Source organism: Numenius arquata, chromosome 20 (assembly GCF_964106895.1).
Source record: "Numenius arquata chromosome 20, bNumArq3.hap1.1, whole genome shotgun sequence".
NCBI lineage: Eukaryota > Metazoa > Chordata > Aves > Charadriiformes > Scolopacidae > Numenius > Numenius arquata.
In genome coordinates, this window is record NC_133595.1 from 4,581,264 (window position 1) to 4,606,573 (window position 25,310).

General features: G+C 39.3%; 3 protein-coding genes across 4 annotated transcripts; 1 reads left to right on the forward strand and 2 right to left on the reverse strand.

Annotated features, from left to right (window-relative positions):
- Positions 1 to 597: 597 nt before the first annotated feature.
- RBP7 (retinol binding protein 7) lies at positions 598 to 5,443 on the reverse strand. Its single transcript, XM_074161625.1, has 4 exons — positions 5,320 to 5,443; positions 1,509 to 1,687; positions 1,152 to 1,253; positions 598 to 845 (listed from the first exon to the last, which is right to left on the reverse strand). Exons 1-4 carry the CDS (start codon positions 5,390 to 5,392, stop codon positions 795 to 797), a joined length of 405 nt encoding a protein of 134 aa, XP_074017726.1. The 5' UTR covers positions 5,393 to 5,443; the 3' UTR covers positions 598 to 794.
- Positions 5,444 to 8,283: 2,840 nt separating this feature from the next.
- On the reverse strand, positions 8,284 to 16,821 carry NMNAT1 (nicotinamide nucleotide adenylyltransferase 1). The gene is made up of 5 exons (XM_074161505.1): positions 16,783 to 16,821; positions 13,516 to 13,690; positions 12,855 to 13,038; positions 12,211 to 12,356; positions 8,284 to 10,855 (listed from the first exon to the last, which is right to left on the reverse strand). The coding sequence occupies exons 2-5, from the start codon at positions 13,637 to 13,639 to the stop codon at positions 10,455 to 10,457; spliced, it is 855 nt and encodes a 284-aa protein (XP_074017606.1). The 5' UTR covers positions 13,640 to 13,690; positions 16,783 to 16,821; the 3' UTR covers positions 8,284 to 10,454.
- A 69-nt stretch (positions 16,822 to 16,890) lies between these two features.
- LZIC (leucine zipper and CTNNBIP1 domain containing) lies at positions 16,891 to 24,114 on the forward strand. Of its 2 annotated transcripts, XM_074161506.1 has the most exons (7): positions 16,891 to 16,974; positions 17,801 to 17,944; positions 19,069 to 19,204; positions 20,273 to 20,371; positions 20,877 to 20,972; positions 22,741 to 22,822; positions 23,559 to 24,114. In XM_074161506.1, the coding sequence occupies exons 2-7, from the start codon at positions 17,844 to 17,846 to the stop codon at positions 23,615 to 23,617; spliced, it is 573 nt and encodes a 190-aa protein (XP_074017607.1). In that variant the 5' UTR covers positions 16,891 to 16,974; positions 17,801 to 17,843; the 3' UTR covers positions 23,618 to 24,114. The 2 variants fall into 2 exon arrangements, with proteins under 2 accessions (XP_074017607.1, XP_074017608.1); XM_074161507.1 differs by lacking the exons at positions 16,891 to 16,974; positions 20,877 to 20,972; positions 22,741 to 22,822 and having other exon boundaries at positions 17,844 to 17,944; positions 23,559 to 23,585.
- Positions 24,115 to 25,310: the final 1,196 nt, after the last annotated feature.

Consider the following 25,310-nt stretch of genomic DNA (forward strand, 5'->3'; position numbering starts at 1 on the left):
TGACCACTTCATGTGTTTACACAAATCAGAATAAAACCTCCTTCTCTTTGCAACATTACACAAGGTCAAAAAGAAAAACATTTAACCTAATTGAACAGATGTATGCAAATAAATCTTAACTAAAGTAGCATTGTTTTCACTCTATATGTGTATGTGCTTACAGGGTTCAATTATTTTGCAGACTGGAATCGATATGGATTACTCAAGACCTGTGTTCATTGTACTGGGATTTGATCACAGGCTGGTTTCCTCTGGTAAGCTGAACTTAATTATTTTGAGAACAAAGCAGCTACGGCACAATAGGACCTTACATTACACATATAAGAGCCAAGCAAATGGAGTTAACTACTGCTCTGCATATTAAAGAGAAGCATTTTGAATAATAAATCTGTATCCTTTGTTGTTATCTCCACTTCTCTACCTTCGTTCCCCCTGTTTTTTTTTATGTTGGCATGCCCCTTTAGAATAGGCAGTTTTTGTTGTTTTCATTTAGATTGTTAGTTAACTAGAGACCCAAGCCATATCACTTATGTTTTGGGTTGTTTTTTTATCCCCTCCAAAAAACACATTTGGAACTCAAGTACTTAAGATTGGTTTGGTTTTGGGCATTTATTAGCAAAAATCAGATCTTGAACACTGGCAACTGCAGATTTATTTCCTGAGCCAGAAACATCAGACTATTTAGGTTAATAGGTACAAGGAATCAGTTCTTGTCCGTACAGCCGTCACTGGACATGAGGATGCATAGTCTCCTGTATATCGCTGTCTCTCCATGTAGGAACTGGTACACATACTCAAGCTCGCTTGAAGACCTGTTTACATACTTGATTCTCACAGCGAAGCTCCTACCAAAAAACAAACAAAAGCATAGATGTACATAGTAATCAAAGGAACTGCTTCTAGAAGTGAACGTAGATCCTTTGCCATGACTGCTGAGCACCACTCTGCTGCCATGCTAAGTTATGCTTAATGTTCTGAATGTAGCTATACAAGACAGTGAAACAAATTGTTCCAGCTAAACTAAAAACAGTGCAGAATGTGCTTACTACGTGCAAATACTACAGACCTAGAAGATTTGTGCACACCACAACCACATTATAGATGTTATTTTTGTCAGAGAGACAGAATTAACAGAAAACTGAACTAGATACCAAGTGGAGGTCATCTCCTTCAAGCCAGTGAGTCCAGCCCCTGTTCTTCTTCTCACCAGTCTGGACACAGACAAGTTTGTCATTTTCCCAGGTAACTAGGCTCTGTGGAAGAGGAAATAAAAGTGTTTCTGTATGCCTTTATCTCAGCACTGCAATATACTTGTAGACAATGTCCTTTTTTCCTGGATAAAAGGGGATCTAAATATGACTACTGAGGGAAAGTGGAACTATCTTTAACTCAGGCTCCTACCTCTGCATTGCATTACAAATAGCATTCTTGAAACAATTCCAGCTCATTGATCATAGCATCTTAATTTTGTCACAGAATCTCCATTTCATCTATCTATTCAGTCTTACCTTGCATTTTCTGTTATCCAGGCCTTTATTATCTTCTTCAAACTCTTCTCCAATTTTGAATTGAAGCGAATAATCTCTGAATGTGCTAGTGGTATGGATATGAAATGAATCACCATCTTGTTTGATCACTTTCTGAGGCTTCAGCATTTTTGCTATCTTGCGTGTTGCAAAGTCAATACCTTGGACAGGAGAAAAAAAGGTCAGAGTTGTATTTGTCACCAGCCATTTTGACAGCCAGGACTTACCTTTATTACTACTAGAATAATTTCTTAGATAGTTTGACCTTACTGCTATGCAAGGTTTTGTTGTTTGGTTTGTTGGGTGGTTATGTGGGGCTTTTTTTTTTTTTTTTTTTAAAGCTGTATGTTACACAGATCAAGTCATTTCTTGTACATTTTACTCTTTGGTAACCAGTTTACTCAATCATTGCACAATTCCTATGCAAGATTTCTAGGACTTTGAGTCAGAAGAGTCCTTTTGGGCGTGGGGGAGAGTTGGTTTCCCCCAACATAGATACCCCAAGCTTGGTCTCAGGCTTACCCCCTGCTTAGCTAGATGGAATAGTTAATGCCTTTCCTCTGACAAAGGATAGGCATTGTGTGAATTAACAAGAAATGTTTGCACTCTGTGCCTTAAATAGGGTAAAATAAATAGCAGTCCTGAAATGAATTACTCAGGCTTGTTTTCAGGACATGCCACACTATTAAGTGCAACTAGCAAACGCCACACTTGTCAACAGATTTCCTGGTTGTCTGTAATGATCAGTCACCTTTAACAGAATCCTGGTGTTATTGGTAATACTGAGCTCAAAGCAGCGCTTCTAGAGTTTTTTCTATTTCTCTAGTGAATGTGTGTTTCTTTAGAGGAACAGGCCGTTTATTTGGCAGGCAACTGAATTACATTGCATCCCAATAGCATGCTCTGATTTGGCTTCTAAGGAAGGGGGGGGGTGTGAGTAAAATGGGGAGCTGTATATTAATCAATTCAGTTGTTTTCTTCACCTAGCTTAAAAGTGTCATTTTATATGACCACTGAAAGTTTCTCCTTTTATGCAGGCTGGGGTTGTGATCTTCTTGACAGGGTATGTTCAACTACCATGTGCTGAACCATATGGCTCATTATGCAGTCTGTTTGAAGTGGGACTTCATTACTGTATGCATTACTGAAGTGTCAGAATCTGTCAGTCATGTTTTTACACAGTTACCAGTTTATTTTAGCATAGAGGGGTTTGAATTCAGTACTGGCAACAGCCAAACCCATTAAGCCTTAACATGGTGTGGAATAATTACTAAAACGAAATTATATTAAAAATACAGCATGGTTCACACATTAACGACAGGTATAAAATCGAAAAGTTTCCAGGGTGAAATACAGCTGCAGCTGGTATGTGAGGAATCCACTTCATCTGTGATTCCCTGAACGATATTGCTTGCAAAGCAACATGGAGGATGGAGTAGGGTGGAGATTGTACGGCCAAACTCAGTGATAATACAGCAGATATGGGAATGAGATGGTCCTATGGAACTAATAAGCTGCATATTTGCTACCTTGAGCCAACAGTCTGTCAAATTTCGACAAAATGCTGTCCTTTGTGCAAACTTTGCTCATTATAATGTCATTATAATACCAAAACACACCTCCATCCCAAAGGCTACCCGCCTCCAAGGTGCAACCACTCCTCCTTGAGTCTGTGCCCTGAATTTTTTGTAAACTATACCTTTAAAGGCGAGTTGAGAGAATTTTAGTCATAAATACCTTTATTATGATTGGTGTAGAGTCACTCAAACTCCACCTTGAAGGTAAAAAATAGTATACAAATGGCCCAAGAAAGGGGGGATATCAGGGAAGACACCATCGTGAACAAGTCAAGGAGGAGTCTATCACAGGGTGCCTTTGACCTCCAGGACCAATCGACGGGCTGAGCCTTTCTTCCCCCCAACAGGGACACCTTTGGGTAAGACTTAGACTATACTAAGTGCTTCCTCGGGAAACTTAGCAATCTCTAGAGAGTCACTTTTCTAGATTTATAGGCAGGCTGTGTTGTTTATAACTTGTTGCACGTTTTGTACAATTAACAATACTTTTATTTGCACTTGCTTTGCAGGCAGTGTATTTATCACTGGCAATCCATAAGAACCTTTATATATGTTGCTTGAATAAACTGCACTGCTTAAGTAGCTAGTCATTTTGGTTTCTCATTGAACACGACCAAAAACTTGAGAGTGGCCGTGCTAGTTCATGAGCATGACTAGACTGAAGGTGCGGTCCGCTATTAGTGTATCCAGAATCGTGATAACTTAATTTATTGAACGCAACTGGACTGATAGTGGTGAATTGGGCATCACTCAGAATTTAAACCTAGCCGCACCTAGCCTCCCACCTCGGTGAGGAGTGTTAGAATGCAAGGGGGTTTATTTTCTGCCAAAATTACTTCGCCTCTTAATGCAACACATGGTTTTAAGAACGTATAAATACAAACTATTTATAAATCTGTTCTTTAGGGATAGATATTAAATTGAAGGAAGGGATAGGCTTGGAATAGCCATGTCCTTATCCATAACCCTCTAGTTACTCAGATTATATTAGCCTCCTCACTCTACTTACCCTGGCAGAAAAGTTTTTAATTCTAGCTCTACAATATTTCTGTCTTTCTGTCTTTGTTTTGTTCAGTATACTGGCAACCAAGCAGAAGTAATTAAAGATAGGTTGTAAATCATTAACAGGATTCTTTGCCTTTACTTTTAATTAAGTTCCCTCAATTACATGCTGAAAAAAAAAAGGCATTTTTCAGAATATTGGTAGCTATATTTCATTTAAAAAGCCCTTTACTTAGCTGGACAATGTTTAATATCAAGGAACAGACAGACTCTCTACTCCATTTGAAAACATTAATAGATTATGACTGTATTACTCAGTATTCAAACTGAGGAATAAATCCTCATTATGGGAGCACCCTTTCCTTTTTTTCTAAATGAGAGCACAGCAGGATTAGAAACAGAGTAGAGTTCTTTCACCACGTTAAAGATACCAACTAGACAATTTAAGTAGGTCACTCAGCATAGATACAACCAGAGAACAGATTTCATTCTAGTTGTGTATACAATAACCATCAAGGGACACTGCTGGTCACCAGCTTACTCAAGTCAAAAAGGCAGAGAGGGGTGGGAGAGGCAGGGAGAAAAGCAGGCAACGCACAAGGCTTCCTGCTATCAGTCTGAAATGAACTTTGTACAAGAAAGCTAATGAAGTACTGAGACCTTCCTTAGTTCCCCATTAAAGCACAGTTAGTCTCTCTGAGCAAGGTAAGAGGCTACCTTGAAGCACTTCAAAAAAGGGACTGTTAGAGAGACTTAACGACAAGTCACAATAAGGAGAGAAGTATTTTGTAAGCTGTTTAAAGATAAATGACCTTAAGCTAAACAACTGCTTAGAAGTCACAAATACCCAAGCACTATTTTTTGTTATTTAACATTTAATTAACCCTAGATATAGGGTCTGTAAGTTTGTGCTAAAAAAGCAACAGAAATTGAGTGGACAGGACAGTCTTCCTGTCTCTGACGAAAGCCATACAAAAATTCTACTTTTAACAAGTACTAGCCTGAGAAATTCCTGAAAGCTGCAAGGACACTTCAGTGATAGGCTAAAGGATAATTAATGTTGTCTTTTTACCAATAAACAAAGATCCTTCCATTGTTTTTCAGAGAAAAAAGCTTTAGCAATATCTAGGCTTCAGAAGAACTCAGACTCTTAAAATTCAGGAGGACCCTTACAGGGGAAGGGAAGAAGGATAGAATCAGGTATTTTCACCTACCTAGTGCCACCATATAACCTTCAAAATTGTCATTGCTGACAAGGTTCCAGGTTCCACTGAAATCCACAGGCATTGCCGGCCTGTTGAAAGAAGATACAGTTACTCTCTGGCCAAAAAAGGCAAAAATGAAGAAGTAATTTTCCAACCAGGCCTTATATAAGGAAGGCTGTGGGTGGGATTACACCCCAGAGCCCTTCTGATGGAGGGGAAGGGTACTATTTTTGAGCCAATAGGTGAGAGGGTATTTGTAGATCAGCTTCAGCTGCATTGGAGGGAAAAGTTCACAGTTTCTGAAATCTGTGTGTGGAGCAAATGTTAATAGCCCAAGAGTCACAATGCAAACCAAAAACTGGTTTAAACTGTTTCTGTTCATCTTGTATACTTTAAAGGGAACCATGGACAGATTTTGTCATTACTAAAATTCCCTGCATGTATATGAGATCTGTGGCTTTATGATCTGAAGTCTACATATTTGTTGAAAAGGTGATCTACCCGCTGTAAATACACACTATATTTGAACAGTCAGGGGACGACTGTTAAACTGTGGATGGTATCGTATCAGCAAATTCTAAAGCAGTACCTATGACACAGTAATAGAGATAAGTAGTATATCTTGCTGGTTTATGTCTGGAGTGAAAAGTTGGCAGCATCATTGTCTAGTGGTTAGAACAGAAAAGTGAAAGCCAAATCTTGTTTGTATATGTTATTCTCTGGTGTGACTCTCAACACAAGCTCTACTGTGCTACATCTTACCTATTTGTGTTCTGGTTTCTTTGATGCTGTTAGTTATATCCTAGTTAAATGAACATACATATACAAAATTCTTTATTTTTTCAGATGCCTTACCAACCAGAAAATCTGTGTAACAGGCATGAGAGAGCAGATCTGAGCTCTGTTCCCAGTTAAGCAGCTCTGTATTTATCACTTTTCCTAGATGTGAAAGAGGACGAATACCTGTTCTTGCAATCCACTTTCAACTCCTAAAAATAGCCAATAAGAATTCAAAAAATACTCTCATGTATATAGAAGATGTAGCTCCCCCCTTTGCTTTTTATTCTTGACACATACCCTAAGGGAGAGATGATACAGAAGTTATTCCCACTGATGCTTTATTAGATGCTATATGTTGTGGCAGAGCATATAGAGCATATAGGGCATATAGGGCAGAGCACAGGATGGATCAGGTAAGCTGCAGTATTGGACTTTATCTTCAGCAAAGAAGTGAAAGAAATCTCTTAAGTGATGACCCATCAGTGTGTTTTGAAAAGTGAATAAAAAATGCTTGACTTCAAAGATAAAAGATATATAAGGAATTTTGAAGTGAGGTTTTATTTCCTTTAGAAGATACAGAATTCTCCAGTCTCTTGCCGTTCCTCCATCTGTGGTTACTTTTTGCAAACTGTATGCCTTATTGTTACCCTTTACCAAGTGAGAGATACGAATGTAATAATCCTGAACAGCTAGGCATTCTAGAATTGCTAAGTATAGGAGAGCTAGATAACTTCGTACCTCAGTTTCCTCATCGGTAATAACGGAGAAAACAATCATTCCCAAAGTCACATGTACATTTTGAGCATTAGCTTAATCCCACATTTTAAGGGGTGAGATGGGACGGTAATGAGCACCACAATGCAGGCTACATTAAAAGAAAAACCCCAAACTGATGGGCAAGGGAAATCTTAACTGTGTTTCTACCACAGTGAAAAGGGAACTTGGTATTCTGAATCTCGAATGAGGAAACTCACCTATAGCTACTACATTTATCTATTTACTGACTCTGGTTAGGCTGAATAAAAAGATAATATTTTGCAGAGAAAATTAAATTTCTCTGAACTTTAGCTACATTTTTGGAGCTGACAGTTTGACCTATATGACTCATAGAATCACACGACTAGGAAATTAGGACGTCAAAGCTTGTTTCCTGTTTGCAGATGGATATTGTTCTCTAACCTATACTAAACTAGGAATGACACAGAGAAATGCAAATTGTTTCCTCTGGACTCAAACAGTAACATTTCACCCATAATTTGTTATTACGAGGTTATGGTAGTAAAGCACTGTTGCAATATTACTGACTCTTCCAAGTAAAGAGAAGTTAGTACTTGGATAAGTGGTGTGTGAAAGCCTGGCTATGACATTTTACTTTAAAACTAAGATTATGCAGATTGTCCGGGATGTGGTGCTTCTTTCTGTAAATCAGTACTTGATCTCAAACTAAGACTTACAAAAGAGTACTAGGGTTACTGTTTCAAGGCTCAGCCAAAGAATTGCCTATGGGCCTTTTTGTAAAAGCTGCCGAGTGCCCTGGCCACGTCCTGTGATGGTTCATTTCTTTCTCCCTTACAAATCCCTTTTTGTGGAAAGAATTTTTTTCCATTTCCATCTTAATTGCTGTGCAGCACTGTGCATCTAACACGTTGCATTAAGGATGTGGCCTCATTACAGAGGTAAAGTGGCTTCTGCTGCTTTTCCAGTATTTATAAAATATTTTGAGTCTGAATTACACGTGGCATAAGGGCCCTATGTTCTCTTAATACAGGAGAACCAAATGCAGTGATATAAAAAAAACCCAAACCTCTTTTTTGTTTGTAGAACATCTGTGAATGCGTTATAACTTTTATAAAGAAGTTACTGAACTGCATTATTCGCAAACCTTACATTTTGAAGTATATAGATTCTCTTCTAGATCTAGTCCACTCTTGAAAGTTTTACCTGTCTAACTTTTGAATAGGCCACATCACTGACTGTGATGCTGATATTTATAACTGATTGGGACAGTAGATTGTCAGTGTGTGGTTACTTCTACTGTTGTAACAGGCAGGTTTCTGGATCCCTTTAGTAAAACAAAAGATCCATATTCAGCAGTCAGTGTAATTTTTGAACAATGTTCTATTTTGTAAAGACAAAACTGTACCGACATCATTCTGTCTACTTAAAAATCACACAGTCATCAGACATCAGATTGGGTTAGTAACAGGAGGACTAAAAGTAGCATATTATATTTATTTTTTTGAAAGATCTATCACACGTAACTACATTCAAACCCAGTGAAATATGTTAAACCAAACCTTTATAAAACATCCTATTGAATTTGAAGTTTCTCTAGAATTACACAAAGTGCACCAACACACACCAGCATCATTATTTAGAAGAATAAACTTAGCTTAAGTGCAGTTTTACTCTGAAAGGTGGCCACATAAATAGGGTGCTTTCCCATTAGAAAGATCTGCTCTGTTTATTCAGAAGCACACTGGTTTACTTCAGTGCTGAAAATAAATCTTTCTTGCCCTCTGTTCTTGTCAGAAATAAAGACAGTAAGCAAAAGAGAGAAGTAAATCTTGTCCATCAATAATGCAGTTATCTTCTATCAGTTATGGCAGTTTTACTGCTAAAGTGTCACAGGGGGTATAAATTATACTTCGCCTCAGTACCTTTATTACTACTGATGATACATTATGATGATAAAGCCTCATTATGGAAGGACAGTGCAAGCTTGCCTGAGCTCTAGAGGAACAAATGGCAGCCAGCACATTTGATGCAGGAATCACCAACAAAAAACCTAAGAATTCTTGACGCTCCTTTCTATCACAGTGCAGTTACAGATGCACTTCTAAGTTGTGACGATTTTATTTTACTAATCTCCTTGTTGATTCTCTGCAGACAGTCACCTTTACAGGCTGGAGCTAGCAGAACATGGATGTTCTAGTGTATCATAATTGCAGAATTTTATGTGGGGCTCCAAAGTTTGCATGCCCAACGCTTGCTCCACCGTGTGTTATAGGTTTTCCCCAATAGCGTTTCAACTCCCCTGCTGGGTTTTATACAAGCCTTGCAGGCCCTAGGGCCACCTGTGATGTTCTGTGTTTGGCTTCTGGCTTCCACACTTTCCCTAAGCTCCTAGGGAAGCGGGTTGGCACAGTTATGATCCTGGAACATATCCCTGGTTCTAGAATTGCCCAACAAGAAGCATTTAGGCTTCCTGCCCTGGGAGTCTTACATTCTGCTGGATTTGTGGATGTCAAAAATGTGAACAGAGTCATCTTGTGGAAACAGCATGAAAAAGCTGTTGACCCATTAGGTAGCAACTTGGAAACCTTTTTAAAAAGGCACATAATTCAAACAAAAATGAGATGACAGCAAATAAAAGGAGGTAGAATTCTATCACCATGATACTCACGGTGCTTCTCTAGTTTATATTCACATAATATAGACAGTACACTGTTAGATTCAAAACCAGATTTCTAGCAAAGAAAAACATTTCACTTTTCTACAGTCTTAATATTGTACCATTTCTTCTCAACTCCAGTTGCAGAAAACAATTCTGGCTATATACATTTGGCTCAAATGTAAAAGCTCATTTATTATTTGAAATAAAGGGACAACTGCCTGAGAATCAGTGCAATGATACTATTATTAATTTCTACCCATTAAATCAATGGCTCTAAACCAGTTTCTGAAGTATATCTGTTCATCCATGAGAAACAGTGCTGAGCTTAACGTACAGCTCTGGAACTTAAGTGGAAAAGTAAAGCACAAATTATTTCTGTGAGCAAATTGCATGACAGCAGATGAACAGGCTGCATATTTGAAAGGCAGGCAATGCACCACTTCAGCCAGGAGTAAATATTTCCCTCTAAAATTATTATAGATCTAAGTTATTTCTTTGAGATGCACCACATGTGGCAATTCTTTAAAAAATGAGTTACATAGATTTACAATCAGTAAGCGGACCATTTTGAAATTAAATGGCTTTGTTAAGACACTGTAAGTTATTAAAAATACTTGTGTAAATATTTTATAAATAGCAGTCAGAGCAGTCTGAGTTAAAACGAATCAGAACATTTTTTTTGTTTGTTTGTTAACTCTCACATGCAAGTGTGAATTCTTGTACTTAGTTCATTGCACTGTGAAAAAATGTTTAAACATGAAAATCTTATTGATGGATTTAAAAACGATTGTGCAGGTTCAGTTATTGAGTGCAACAAACCTCAACAGCAACTAATATGTACTAAAGCCACAGCATTAGCCTACTATTTACTTAAAAAAACCAAACAAAACCCCAAACCCAAAACCCACATCTTCCTGTACTGAACTTTAGCTTTTTTCACAGCAAAAAGTTAGTTGTATAGTGCCTGCTAGTTCTTGGAATCACTTGCATTTTTCTGTAAAGCAGCCAAGACAACCCCAGCATTCCTGTCTTCACTCTCTGGACTATAGAGATTATTTTTTTCTATGTATGCTTGAACTACATCAGGTACTAGGTAACGAATGCTCTGGCCCCTCCGCAGTGCTCTCCTAATCTTGGTGGAGGAAATGTCATTCGTGATCCATTCTTCCACAAGGTGAATGTTATTCTTATGTTTCCACAAAATATCAGATTCATAGATAAATTTCTCAACGCTGTTTCCAGCCCTGCTGATGCATACAAGGCCATAACTTTTCACAATTTCAGTGATGTCCTCCAACTTCCACAGATTGGGGATCCCAAAAGATTCCAGCATGTCACTTCCACAAAGCAGTTTAACCTGTGGGACACCTTAAAAAGAAAAATAAGTGAGAAACAGGGCTTGGTTTAGGCCACCAGATTTTAGCTAACTTGATGGGGATGTTTGATTTCTAGGCTACATCTCTGTAACTTAATGGTTAAGATGAGACAATGGAATGAAATAAAAAAAAAAGATTCAGAGCATAACATTTATAATTAGTAGTCTCAATATAGAATTTTTCTGAAAAAAAGGCTGTGGGACTCCCTTTGTTCAAAAGGACTGGAAAATAAACTCTGATATGCTCATTTAGCCTTGGGGTGAATCAATCACTGTGAGGATCAAAGTAAAAGAAAATATAGAGAAAATTCCAGAATAGCTAAGTATGAAAGGATCCTGTAATGCTGTTAAAACTTTATGTGACATTCCATAGTTACAGAAGCAGAGCTAGCTTTTAAGGGACTGTGGACAGAGGGCATTGTGTAAAAGAAAACCAAATATGACCAAAAAACCCCCCTATGGACAGTGTGACCTGACTTCAGGGGAGTCTCTTCCATACTATGTTTTATCGGGAATCTAGAGAAGCATGTGGATAGAAACCACCTTAAAGTAATGGAAGCAAAATGGAGAGTGCTACAGATTTGCAGCTTCCAGTAATGTCAGAGGGTAGTAGTCAATGCAGTAAATGTAATAAAACATCTGTCCACACAACACGAAAAAAGCTTGCCTGATGCTGTTGGTCTCTTTGGTCTCTTCTTTGAATACATTTGCTTTAAAACGTTATCAATTAAACAGTAAAATTTGGAAAGGTTCAAGGGAAGAAGTCAGGCAAAAGTCAAGATTTGCTAATATAAAGGATTAAGGTGGTCATTATGCAAGGCCATTCAAATTCTATATGAATACATATAATTGTACATGTTAAACTAAAGAACTAAAATTAAGCTCTAAAAGCAATAAGCAAAATAAATGCTACCTAAAATTACAAAGCCAAGCTATGTCTGCTGTATGACATTTTAAATTACTATTAAAATGATCCTGTGCCCATATACATTTTGAATTTCAGGACTTAATCCTGTCCTTTCTTCCTCCAGCAACTTATAATGTGATCCAAAATTTCCAGCTGTAACTACAGTATAGCAAAGTTCTGTAGGTAAATGGATAGCACACACCTGTTTCAGTTCAAATTTCTATTATCTTGAGTGTTTTTCATGTCCTCTATATGTTATCCTTACAGTTGTCTTGTTACAAAGCCTACTGCTTTATGTTGTGGGATCTCAGGGAATAAACCCATTCAGTGAAATCAGAACCAAGAACTAGCATCAATAGCATCCAAAAAAAGTTACTCATCAGCGCAATTCCCTTGAAAGAGCAAGTATTGTTAAGCACTTCATTTGCAAACAGACTTAACTTTTTATATCGGGATTCTGATTTTTCTTTTTAACTGGGTCATGCCTATTCGGTTCCTGTTTCCTCTTCCGACCTGGCTTAGTTAAAGGTACAGCATTCTGCAGAATATTAGTTGCATCGGGAGATAAAAGCTTTTGATGATGGTACCTGCAAAACAGATGTATTTTAGGTATTTTAAAGATGTAGAAGAATATAGGGAAGAGCTACTAAATAATCCTTCACCACTTTCTCCTGCAGTTCTGTCCCAGACAATCCATCCAAGAACTGATCTGCTGGAGCAGGGACTTGTGAGAGTTGGGTCATAAAATGGTCAAAGTGCAAAGACTTCAAAGCAACAACTACAAGGTTGGTTTGTTTCTTTTTAGTGAAAATTCTTTTTAAAAAGAAGAACCTCAATGAAGTATTAGTGACTGAAAGAGTGGAAAATGTAAAACTTTTTAAAAAAAGATACTCCTTCAGGCAATTCTCATGCCAGCCTTTAACTACAGCTTTCATTTACGATGCTCATATAAATGGAATAGACTTCACTGAGTCTATTCATGTGATTTTGGATCAGGCTGCTATTATTCTAACTTGTTAGAGGTAACACCATTCCTTATCCTTCTACAGGTTCTTGAGGCTTTGTAGGGTTTGGCTGAAGAATACCTTAAAACTTTTAGTGTTTCCAACCACTCACTCTGGCTGCTTTCCCAATCATCAACTTCCACCCAATCTGAGTTTTTTGTAGCTAGTTTTGCCATAGTTACTCGGTGATTCGCACTGATCAGACCTTTCTTCTTATACGCATCACCTACTGGTGAAATTATTCCTTTGATGACTTTGTATTTTCCTGTGGAAAAAACACATCACACAAGAATGTGAAAAGCGGTTGAGCAGACGTTACATCCACTGTATTGTGTTTAAGCTATTGCATAACCATTATTCACTGCAATCTCTAAGAACACCAATGCCAGCTCCGATAGCCAGCCCAGTGGAAAAGTACGGTATGCAACTGCCATTGCACAGGGCAGCACGATTAAAGATTTAGTAAGATATATTAGAAAGATATATTTCTATAAAGAAAAGCTATAAAACTCATGTTTTAGCTCATTAAAATTAGTAATAAACAACACATATGTAAGACCATTCTCTCATGTATTTGGCCTATGTGATTTTGTATGATCCATACAAGCGTTCTAGCTTCAATATCTTATTAGTATTTCCAAAAATACCTGTCACTGTCAGACAGGTGTTCACACACACAAAATATTCACCTGAAGTGTCTAGTTATCAGAGCGGTTTTGAACGATATAAATGACCATCCTACCTGTTTCATGAAAGTAGTCCTTAGCCAGCTCAAAGAGCCTTAGATGCATGTTGGTGATGGGATTGAAGGACCCACAGGCCAGCAGTACAACTTCAGTCTTCTTGTCAGGATCTTCCATAGCCATTCCTCGCAGCTACAGAGCCAACTGGAGAAGGCTGGTGCTAGTTATCAGCTGCTACAAGAAAAGATGAGATTAAAAAATAGTTATTCTTACTTATTTGTGCTGCCAATAAGCAGATTCCAAGATAAAACTGAACACTGTATTTTCCTTCCATCAACATTTGGCCTGCGATTGTTCATGTGATACTGCATTATCCAATTTTTAAGAGATTAAAGCCACTGCCTCCAGTTCTTTCTGGTTATCCCTGGACAGAGGTACAACACAAGGAGCTGAGACAGCAGTGCGTTATGTTGCAGAAAGGAGGAAAATTCTTCTGTGAGGCTTCGGAAACCGAGGATGTAGAGACAAGAGAGTGTATTAGGAAGAAGTTATATGTAATAGATAAATGAACCCAAATTTGCCTTGCCCATATATTATCACAGCAGCTGCGATTCCCTCCCATACGCAAGGGGAAACATCTTTAAAAATGAAATCACTGAAAACAGGCTGTTTGCCTAAAGAGAGGACCGCGTTCTGCCCACTATGCAGAAAAAACTGCAGGAGGAGAGGTTATTGGTCCTAATTGCGGGACAAACCTTATTACAACTTTGCAGGTTTTTTTAAGAGGCCAACGCCATCAACTGCCAAGAGACACATCTGCAGGGAACTTCCTTACAAATAACTTCCTTCTGAGTAACTTCCTTAGTTGTAGCGCTTCCAGGGGGCAATAGAACATCCTGTGACAGTTCCCAGAGCTGCTACTCTAAATCACAGTGAGTCTTTTCAGCAAAACCTCTAGAACTAACATTATATTGTATTAAATTCTGGAGGAAGGGAGCATTAGCATTTTTCATTCGGGATTTATTTACATTTTACGTACTCTCGGTATGTGGGAAGAGAGTGCTATGGACTAAACATGAAAACAGCCAAACTACTTTGCGTTGCAGAAAGTATATGGTAGATGTACCAGCGAAGAGCTGATAGATGAATACTGCATTTAAAAAAGTTTAGTGAAAGCTGTAATTAAATACCAGATTTCTTTTCCCTTTTTTAAAATACAACAGCACTGTTCCGATTCTGAACTTCAGTTTCAGAAAGCTGCTTAAGAACTGGTGAAAATAAGGAAACGTCACTACTTGTCTTTTTCACCATTACGTGGATTTTTGCTTCTCGATGTTCTTTTCTTTCATGAGAACATTCTGGCTTGCCAAGATGGTTTCTCCTAGCCTGGCCCTGAACAAATGACAACTGGAATATGTTATGGGCCCATCTCCTGCCTGCTGTTTGTGAGATGCGTGACATCTGTGTTGGGCGCTGAAGAGTCTCCCATTGTTTCTACAACATCCCTGCTGCAAAACCCCCCCAAGGTCACCCGCACATTCCTTCTCCTTTACAAAGAGCAGCTCAGACACCATCACAGCTAAATCTCTTAACAGCTACTATCTACCAACATCAAATAGCCCTTGAATAAAAGGAAGCCTCGCAAGGCTTCGCATTTTGCAAGCGTTGGTACTTTTCAGAGCTTTCAAGAGTTTCACAGATTTTTAAAACATTCTTTATTACTGCAGAGTAGTTCAGCATTGAAGGGTTTGGTGTCGCTCGGAATGCAGTGTTCACGGGGGCATCGGCTGGGAGTTCCCATGGGAACAGGCAAGGAAAGGAGTTACACTTCCCTTTGTAATGCATAAAGCCCTACTTTCTAAAGAAAGTGACTCAGGCTGCAAATTTGAAAAGGGTTTTCTCCTTTAAAAAAAAGAAAAGCAAGGGCAAAAATAATAGAAAATTTTGAGATGAAAATATATAGTGCCTTTTCTGGAGTTGGTCAAATGTCCTTTTGCATGCTGCTTGCAGAATTTACAGTCTTCAGAAACAGGCAATTGTTGCACCACAAATTCACCTTGTAGCGCTTCCTATCTGCCTAGAAATTGAGAATATAAATAATTCGGTAGTTTGCACATACCCTCAGCTTCCTGATCTGCGTTGACATCCTCTGCCTAGCACTCTGCCTAGAAAAGAGCTGCCCAGTTGATGTGGAGAGCGGAGGAAACAACAGAGGTACCATCCCACGATTACCCTCACTGTCACCTCATCCTTGTCACCAACCCCGCACCGTCGGAGCTGGGATCCGCTTGGTAGGAACTCACCTTCACAGAGCTCCAGCTTTTTTGGGGAAAGCGATGCAATTTGCACATCCCAGGCAAGAAAAAGAAGAGTGGGTTCCAGTGATGATTAAAGCCCAGCCGCTGCCTGAGCTGTGTCTTGAATTATGCCTATTTGTATTGTATATTGACATAAGTAGTTTTGATTAATTACGTATCATTTGGCACTGCTTGACACAACTCTAATTATTGCAGTTTGACCCCAAGACGCAAACGAGCAGCCTGGCTCCTGCTCTCCAGAGGTGAGAGAGACACGGATCCAGGTAAGTGCTTAGTTTCACAAAACTGAGAACGGTCAGTCTTGAAATAACGAATGCTCTCTTATGCCAACTAGTACCTGAAATATTTGTAAACCCTCCCTACAGAGATTTAAGAAGGGAAAAGAAAGTCATATGGCCTTCACTCAGATTGTCCCTAAGCGCGGGACATCCTGGATCGTTTTCCCTTCTCCTTCAGAAGGAAAAATTAGGTGTCCTGCCACGTGCCCTTTAAATATGTGCTCATGTATAATCCCATCATGTTTACACATGACCTTACCAGTATTTAGTGTGTGCTATTTGCAGAGCTGCTGGTGCTTAGCTGGATTGGACACGCATTTGTACTAAAACCCATCAAATAACGCCGGCAGTAGGTTTTGGGATGGTTCTGACCACCAACCTGTCAGCTTCTGCGGATTAGCCAGTAATTTTGAGTGTACTTGGGTCAATCCCATCTATATTTCAGAGGTAAATAGTTATTAGGCACGCTTAATAATATACTTGCAGCATATAAACATCATTACACGTTAAGTTTTCAGTGCGCAGGCTGTCGCTGGAGGCTCTCACGTGCCAAGCACTCCTGGTTTCGGTCCCTCTCACCGACCTCCTCCCCACAGCTCCACGCCGCCAGAGGCCTGCACGCTGCGGCCCCCCAACTTGCGGGCCGCAGGATCGGGGCGCAGCCCGGCGAGCCCGCCCCCGCCACCGGCCCCGCTACCGCGCCCGGCCACCCCACCACCGCCGCGCTTACCGCCGGGGCCGCACCGCTAGCTCCGCGCCGAGGGGCCGCACTGGGAGGGGCCGCGTCGGCGCGCTCTCATTAGCCCAGGCGCTGCGCCGGCGCGCCCTCATTGGCCCCAGCGCGCCGGAAGCGGTGCTGGAGGGAGGCGGCCCGCTCTCCCTCACTTCGCCCTGCGCTCTCACCCGCCGCGGCCTGCCCCAGGTGAGGCGGTGGGGGCCCGAGGCGGGGCGGAACTGGGCCTGGGAGGCGGGCAGGTGGCCCGTAGGGCCGAGGTGGACGTTTAGGGTATCTCGGGCTCCTTCCTGTGCGTGCAGGAGTGGGTCTGGGCGGGCTCACCTCCGCGAAGTAGGAAGAGCCGGGCTGGAGCCCCGGCCTCGGGCTGTTCCCGGACCGTGCCCGAGTTCCTTCTTCTCGCTTCTCCTCCCCGGGCCTCCTGCTCGGTCTCTTCTCTCGCACCTTTCCAGCGGGGGAGGGTCGTCTTGCCTTCATCGTCTTCTGGCTGCGGGAGCCGTTGGCCTTAAAGCAAACTTCAGAAGGTGCTGGTGTGTGACCCAGGGATGAACATCCCACGGATGAACATCCCATGGATTGGCTGGCTGGCTGCTTCTGTCGGTAACCAAGGAAGCACCAGCTGTCTCCAGAGTTCTCTGTTTTTCTACAGCTAATGATTCTAAGGTGTTTGCATGCTTTAGACACCTGCATCCGGGTTGTTATCTCTGAAATAGTTTCCCAAAGGGCAGTTGAAGAGTGGAATCTGTTGTTTCCTGTAGCGGGACCTCAGTGTTTCAGTAATTGCTGCTTGGTTTCAGACTGACTTGGTTTTATTGTCTGTGGCTGTTTGAGTTATTGCCTTGGTGAACTGCCTCTTGCTACAAAGAGAGTAATCCTATAGACCCAGCATAACATTTCTTTCTGTCTTTCTACTGCAAGGCTCTCGAGAGTGTTTTGATTAGACATTCCATCATCAAGATACTGCATAATTTTATTGATACTTGGAGCATTTTAAAATAAGCTTTGTTTCTCCTAGGCGTGTCATGTAACAACTTACAGTTTACATGTGAAAACAGAAAATGGCTTCAAGAGGAACAACGGAGACCAGTAAACTAAAACAAAACTTGGAAGAGCAGTTGGATAGATTAATGCAGCAGCTTCAAGATCTGGAAGAGTGCAGGTAATAAAAATAGATGATTTCCTCTTATATGGTAATGTTTTTTAGAACTGGTTGGCAGAAGAAAGTGATATGTTTAAAAAATCTTGTGGAGTTTTTTGTTTTATTTTGTGTTTTGCTGTGGCTTTATGTTTTTAAATTAGGTAGGATGTTTGTGTTAGGTAGTAAAGATTAGTTTAAAACCCCTTTTTATTAAGATCATTCTATTTATCTTCTTCTTGAGTAACATGCGGGCAGAAATACTTGTTACTGTTCTCTTTGAAATTTTGTATTTCTGTGTGACTTTTAAACTTTTAATAGCTGTTCACAAAATTCACTATTTTCACATGGGTTTTCTTTAATAGCAGTTAGCAAATAACTTTTCTTTCTGTTTTGTCTTATAATTAGGGATGTTGGGGTTTATGGTTTTTTAGCTTGTCTAACACTTTCACATGATTCGTTTCATGCAATTTTGTGTGAAGTTTTTTGTGGGTTAATAAAATTTGAGAAAGACACTGAATTACCAAGGAAATGTTGGTTTGGTTTTTTTTTCTGTTTTGTTACTTGCACTTAAACATCCTTTGTGGTTTTTAGATGTTTTCTCTAACTGTAATTCTGACTTATCCACACAGTACATTTTTTTTTTTTTTTTCAAGAACAGTTATAACTGCCAAGGGTTAGTAGTGCTGCTCTTTGAATTGAGCAAGGTTTAGATAACGGGATCAGTTATTCCTGAATAACTTGGTGGTTTTTGCATGAGGAGATGGACTTTTTGGATAGTTTAATTCACCATAGCTTTGAGCAAGACAATCTCACCGCATATTTTTGTTGAGATCCAAAATACACTTTTAAATACTGCACCAGGTGTTGAGTATCTCATAGTTGTCAGGGCCTTTTTAGTACAAGTGACTTTATACAAACACCACAAGTGCATGGATGGCTAGGAGGTGGTGCAAAACCAAAAAAACTACATATGCATTAGCTAAATTACAGCAAAGAGGGCTAGAGGAGAATAATCTGAAGTGGTATGAATGTTTTCATTGCTATCTGAGGAAGCATGCTTCATGATATTCCCTGACGTCCCTTCTTCCATGTTACATCTCAGGCTTAGTCCTATGAATTAATATGTCTTGTTGGATTCTCTTTAGAGAGGAGCTAGATGCAGATGAGTATGAAGAGACCAAAAAAGAAACTCTAGAACAGCTGAGTGAGATCAATGACTCGCTGAAGAAGATTATGTCTGGAGATATGACTTTGGTGGACGAGCTCAGCGGGATGCAATTGGTAAGGATAATATGTTACTAAAAATAGTTCGTCTTCTGCCTGGACTCAATGAAACAGAAAATAGATAAAAGTGGTTCAATATAATTATTAGACAGGCACGTGTGAAAGCTAGATCTATGTATCTTGTTTAATATGTGTGTATGTATAAAAACTTCATTAGGTCTCTTCATTTTAAAAGGAAAAAAAATTGAAGAATTACAACAATAACAGTAGGAAAAAGTGGGAAATTGCAGGTACTAAATAGATCAGATCCTTAATAGTAGAAAATAACATAAAACAATACAAAATAATATAGAAGGTGCGAGGGACAATCCAGGACAATATATACTGTGAGAAGTGAAGTTCATGCCTGTTTGTTAGAAAGTGTAACAATAGCATTTCCTGTGCTCTTCTCGCCGATTTGTTTTTCAGAGATTCATATACCAGTCCAAATGAGAAGGCTGTAGGAGTGACTGTGTAACTTAAAGTTGTTCTAGTGTTCTTTTTTTTATGCTGACTTCCAGACTTCTGATCTATTTTCTCTCTTTTCAGATGTTTAGTTAAAGCGTTATTTGTTCCCTCTGAGCCATACGTTTTAGGGTTTTGTTTCCAGAAAGATCATGATTTATCCAAACATAACTGTGGTGAGATTTAATCATAATAGTTTTGGTACTCCATGGAGGATTTTGAGTAACAGTAGCTGTGCCTCGTCACTTATTCTGTTTACCCTTACAAGAGCTGTAATCATCAGTGTGCCATTAAAACTGCTAAAGATAGCACAGTACATCCGCTTGTAATGTGCTCATATCAGGAAGGTGTTGAAAATGATTAGAAATTAAGACCTGGACTCTAATGAAAAGTTTCGCAGCTCTTTCTCAGTGTAGTTGCACTAATCAGTGGATTTTTCAAGCCTTGCATAAAGGTCATAGATGTTTTTAATCTCACTTTCATGGTTAAGCAAAGAAAGAAAAGCTGTCTTTATCAAACGATGCATAGGATACTAATGATGCTTTCCAGCCTTCATTGATCTTGTCATGCAGCTATAGCTTGTGACTGCTATTCTGGTCGTTCTTGCTCTTTTCCTTGTAGGCAATACAAGCAGCCATTAGCCAAGCGTTTAAAACTCCAGAAGTAATTAGGATGTTTGCGAAGAAGCAACCAAGGCAACTGAGGACAAGGTTGGCAGAGGTGAAGGTTTCTAATATAATAATAATTCTCGAATTATCTTTTATCTTGCTGCTTCAAAAGAAAAATGTGATTAACGGATGTGAACTGAGCATAACTGCAAATAGAAAATCTGAAGAGTATGAATCTGTGATTGTATTGAGGGGCTGGAGAGTGCACTCTGTTTCAGAGATCTAGACTGAACGTGAGATCGGGATGAAGTGAAATGAAATGTGATTCCTTTATGTATCAGTGATAGATGAATTCATAGTTCTGAATGAATAGCAGTCTTTGATGAAAAGAGATTCAAGTTCACAGATATCAAGAATGCGAAGATCAAGTGCAAAGAGTATTTGCAGAATGGTCAGAAAATCTTCATGGCCGTTTTTTAAATAATGGGTGGCTCTGTCCATCACTTAACATGGGTACCATGATGTTTTTAGGCTGTTGCATTGCTCTTGCTGTTGTGTTGAGTGAAACTAATGGGGAGCTTATATATTTTGACTTGTATTTTTCCCCTGATAAACAGATGGACCGAGACTTAATAGTTGGGAAGTTGGGACGAGACCTGTACACACAGCAGAAAGTGGAAATCCTGACTGCCCTCAGAAAGCTTGGTGAGAAGGTAAGGTGTTGGTATGATAAGAAATGTCTATCTATATATTGAAGAGGAGTTTGAAATCATTAAAATAAGAAATTACAACATTTGTTTATGAGCAAATGATAAAATGCAGCTTGTTTTTGTAGTATGTGAATGTCCTTCCATTTTAACGCTAAGCTTTTTGAAGCACTCACTATTGAATGTGTATTAAGTAGTGCATTTATATATATTGTGCACTTATATAAGGCTGTTTATACTATAAAAAGCTTTCTTTGGTGGGTTGTATGAATGAAGCACTTATAAGCTGGTACAAGCTGATGATTTTTGTAAAAGCTACAAAACAACTCTTTTACTGGCTAACTGCCACCTGGCAGGAACCGTCCAAGACTTTTGACGCATGTTGAGCTTTACCTACTTTTATATTGGTGATAATACATACCTACCTCTTAGTGTGAGGTAAATTGGAGAGATGAGTGGTAAACTGATTGTTTCCCCAATGAGTACATCAGTGGCAGAACAATCCCTGGGTTTTTTACCACTAGAGGGAGGAAGAGAAGTTAGTTCTTTTTTTGATGGTATATGAAGACAGTGCGTTGCTGTGTATCTCTGTACTTAAACTTTCTTAGGAAAAGATCAAATGCAGTACTTAAAGGAGCTGCATTCCAGGTAGACAATATTAGCAAATGCTTCCCCTCAGAATATTTTTATTGCTTGACTGTCAGGAAAAAAATGTTTTGGAAGTAGGTTAAAAGGTTAGTTGAGACTGTGAACTGAATGCATGAAGATATCTAATCCTCCTGGCAGGAGTTCCTTGGTTCACTTCAGATAAGCCACTTCATCGTGCTTTGGTGTAGCCTCTCTATCTTTTGAAATGATCAGTAACCTACTTTACAGAAGACTTGCTTGGATAGTAGTGTCACATCTGTCCTGAATGTGAAAAATTATGGTAAATATTACACTTTTGTCTGCACAGTACTGCAGAGTCTTAAGTAGAGGCTTGCTTGCAAAGGCAGGTGACTAATACTTTTTCCTTTATTCTAACATCATTCTGAATGTCTGTACCTGATTTTTATATTTTTAATAAATAAACTGACACAAACACTGAACAGTGTGACACACGCTTTGCTTTAATAAGGATATATATCTGAGGCTACTTAAATAAGCGAGTTTTAACTTGGAATATCAGAACCTTTCAAATGTAGGTTACTATTTAATTATTGTAAATATTTTATGGGTGTCTGTCACAAGGCAACAGAGCACATATATAAATGCAAAACATACATGTGCAAATGTCACTTGAAAGGAAGAGAACCATTTCTGGGTCACTGACTCTTAACATGGTCAAAGCTGGCAGTGACTGCTTATTTTCACGTTCCTCAGTAGATGATATGAAGGGAGCTCACTACTGTATTGGCCACGTGACAGAAAGGAATTGACATCCTTTGCATAGTTTTTGGTAGAGTTACAGTGTGACTTCTTCAAAAAGAATTCTCACTGGAGGTCAGCGGGAAACTTAGTGGTGCATGTAGAGGCATGTCTGATGTCAGATGTGCTGGCCTCTCTGGGCTGACAGATGCCATTGAGGAAAAAATTCAGTGGTGGGGGGAGTGGCTTGCATTTTTAGTTTGGCTTTTAATACATTAGCTAATGCTACCACTTAAACTGCAAATTCACAATTGCTGCAACGTGTCATAGTTCATGTATGTGCCCATGTAGATGGTGGGAATTACAAAGGTGGGAAAAATGCACAGATAACGTACCAAGTTCACAGTTACGGCCTTTTTTGATTTAGCTCACTTCAGATGATGAGATGTTCTTGTCAGCAAATGCAGGTACAGCCCTCAGCCAGTTTGAGAGAGTCTCTACTGACCTTGGTAAGTTTTCATTCTCACAACTTCCAATTTCTTTGCCCCATTGAACGCTGGTTAATAGAAATACCTGTGATTCCCCTATGAAAGAGAAAATACGAACAAAATATTTATGCCATTAAATTTTTATGTACATTTTTCTGTTTTATTACGGATGAAACTCTGATACACTATCTGTGAACAAAAAGTAATGCAGTAAATAAATCCAGTGCCAAATATCCATAAAATGCCAAGTGTTGCCCGTAATCAGAATAGTCTAGGTTGGAAGGGACCTTTCAGATCATTGAGTCCAACCATCAACCTAATGCTGCCAAAGATGCTGAAGGCTTGAGTGGTCTATCTCAAGCAGAGATGCTGCTCTTACAGTTAAACACAGATTAATGCACATTTTGCATTAATGACTCTCTTTAGAAGAGCTTTTTCCTCTGTTTGATGCAGAGAATTTGGCAATTCTTGGCACATTGTGAAAATACAGCGTTATAGCACTCTCGCACTAGGAGAGCTGCTATGGAGAAAGTTAACTCCATCCCAGCCAAGCTCAACACAACGTGGCTGATTTCAGACCTGTCAAGCCAGTATATCTTTTTTCTTTTTTTTTTTTTAAATAAGTCAGATGTTCTAGTTTTCAGAAAAGTAGTTTTGATTTCTTTTGATCTTAAATGTTTTACTTTGATTTAAATTGTATATAAGGAAATTCACAATTGCTACTAGTACTTACTGAAAATGTTTTTTTCTCCCATAGGCTCAGGAGACAAAGTCTTTGCTCTAGCAAATTTTGAAGTAGAAAAGGCAAAACAATGAAGAGGTGCGTGAGGCTTGTGTCTCTCCAGTTATCAGCAGCATTGGACTTCTGTCGTATTGCATTTGGTTTTTTCTATTTTTAACATGCTGAAAAAAAGAAAAGCTAAACAAAAAGACCCAAACCCTAAACCTCTTGGGTTCTTAACCTGAAGATATGAAGTAAACAGCCTTAAGTGCACTTTGGAACCTCGGTGTCTGTACCCCTCAGTAACATAAGCTCTGAGGCTGAACACTAAGTGGTACTCTAACAACAAAAGCATGGTATGACTGTCTTTGGAAAGAATCAGCTATTTCGAACTTTTCTCAATGTGTATTTCTCTAACTATTAAAATGTAGTCTTTTTGCATGTGGTTGTAGCAAGGAGATCTTTTTCAGGAGCAGTCCTAATAAGCAAGTGGGTTTTTTTGGGTGATTCTTCCAAGTTGCTGTCAAGTTATCTTAATTTTTGTCTGGACTCCCTACTAAGTAGTTTGTACTAGGAATGCATTGAAGCTTTGAAAAACTGACATAGTTTGTTTGAAATGCCATCTTTCTACAAACTGTTTGCAGAAGAACCAAAATGAGACTGTGTGGTGATCGTTGGCCCTGAGCTGCCTGTTTGCTGTGCGCATGAATGAGTGTCATTGTGTCCTAGCCTTGAGTGACAAACAATGGGAGCCCTGTAGGGAGGCTTCTGGAGTCGCTTAACCTTGTCTATCGAAATGACAGGGAATTGCTAGGAAATGGCAATGAGAAGCCCTTTCTGCGACCTCTCGCTATAACTACATGCTACTGTTATTTCCCAGTATTGCTGAGACAGCATGAAATAGCTTGTGAGTAGAAACAAGTTTAAAAAGGGGAGGGAAAGCTCTCGTTAACGTGATCAGTACGAGTGTTACTCAGTCTATTTATCAGGCGGTGGTGCTGTGGAGGGGGGGGTGTGTGTCTGTGCCTCCACAGAGAAGTTAGAATCCTGAGTAATCTCACGTTGTAGGAAGACTTAAAATCTCTTATTGTTGAGTTTTTAGCTCTGAGTGTGAAGAAATTACTTGGGACTCTAGATGTGTTTAACTTCCTGATAAAACTATTTTTTGTAAAATCAATATGAGGGATCTTGTTCTTAAAGTACTGGCAGCTTCTTACTTTAATTCAGTACCTGTTAGCATTTTGTCTGAGCTGATTGGAAGCCTGTATTCCACTAAGAATTTTTTTCAGCTTGAGAAATGCGCATTTCGGGTCTGTTCTACCCTTGGTATAAACTCAGGCACTGATAGAATGATTCTGGCAATCAAAAAAAAAAAAAAGACATTTCTTAACTGAATTTCATACCTGTTCCCTTTTTAATTTTATCCCTAGCTAGAGAAAAGGATATGGGAAGAAACCAACTGTATCTTCTTTCTCTGAACAGAAGAAGAGCTTGATGTTTCCTTATGAGTGTTGCTTTGTCTGGAACTAGAAGCCGTAAATCATACGTTTTTTAACACAGTGTAGCTGCATGTAGACATATCTATTCAGCTTACAGCTTCTAGCTGTAAAAAAAAAAAAAAGGGCAAAAAAATTTCATGCAAAAAAAGTAACTCCATGCTAAAAAAACTAAGTCATTTCCCTCTATCTGTGCAAAAAGGGTTCAAGCATTAGACAGTTTTGGGTCCTTTGGACTATATGTTTTAACAGGGAGTTCACACTTCCTTTCTTTAGGGAGCTTCAGAAGTGG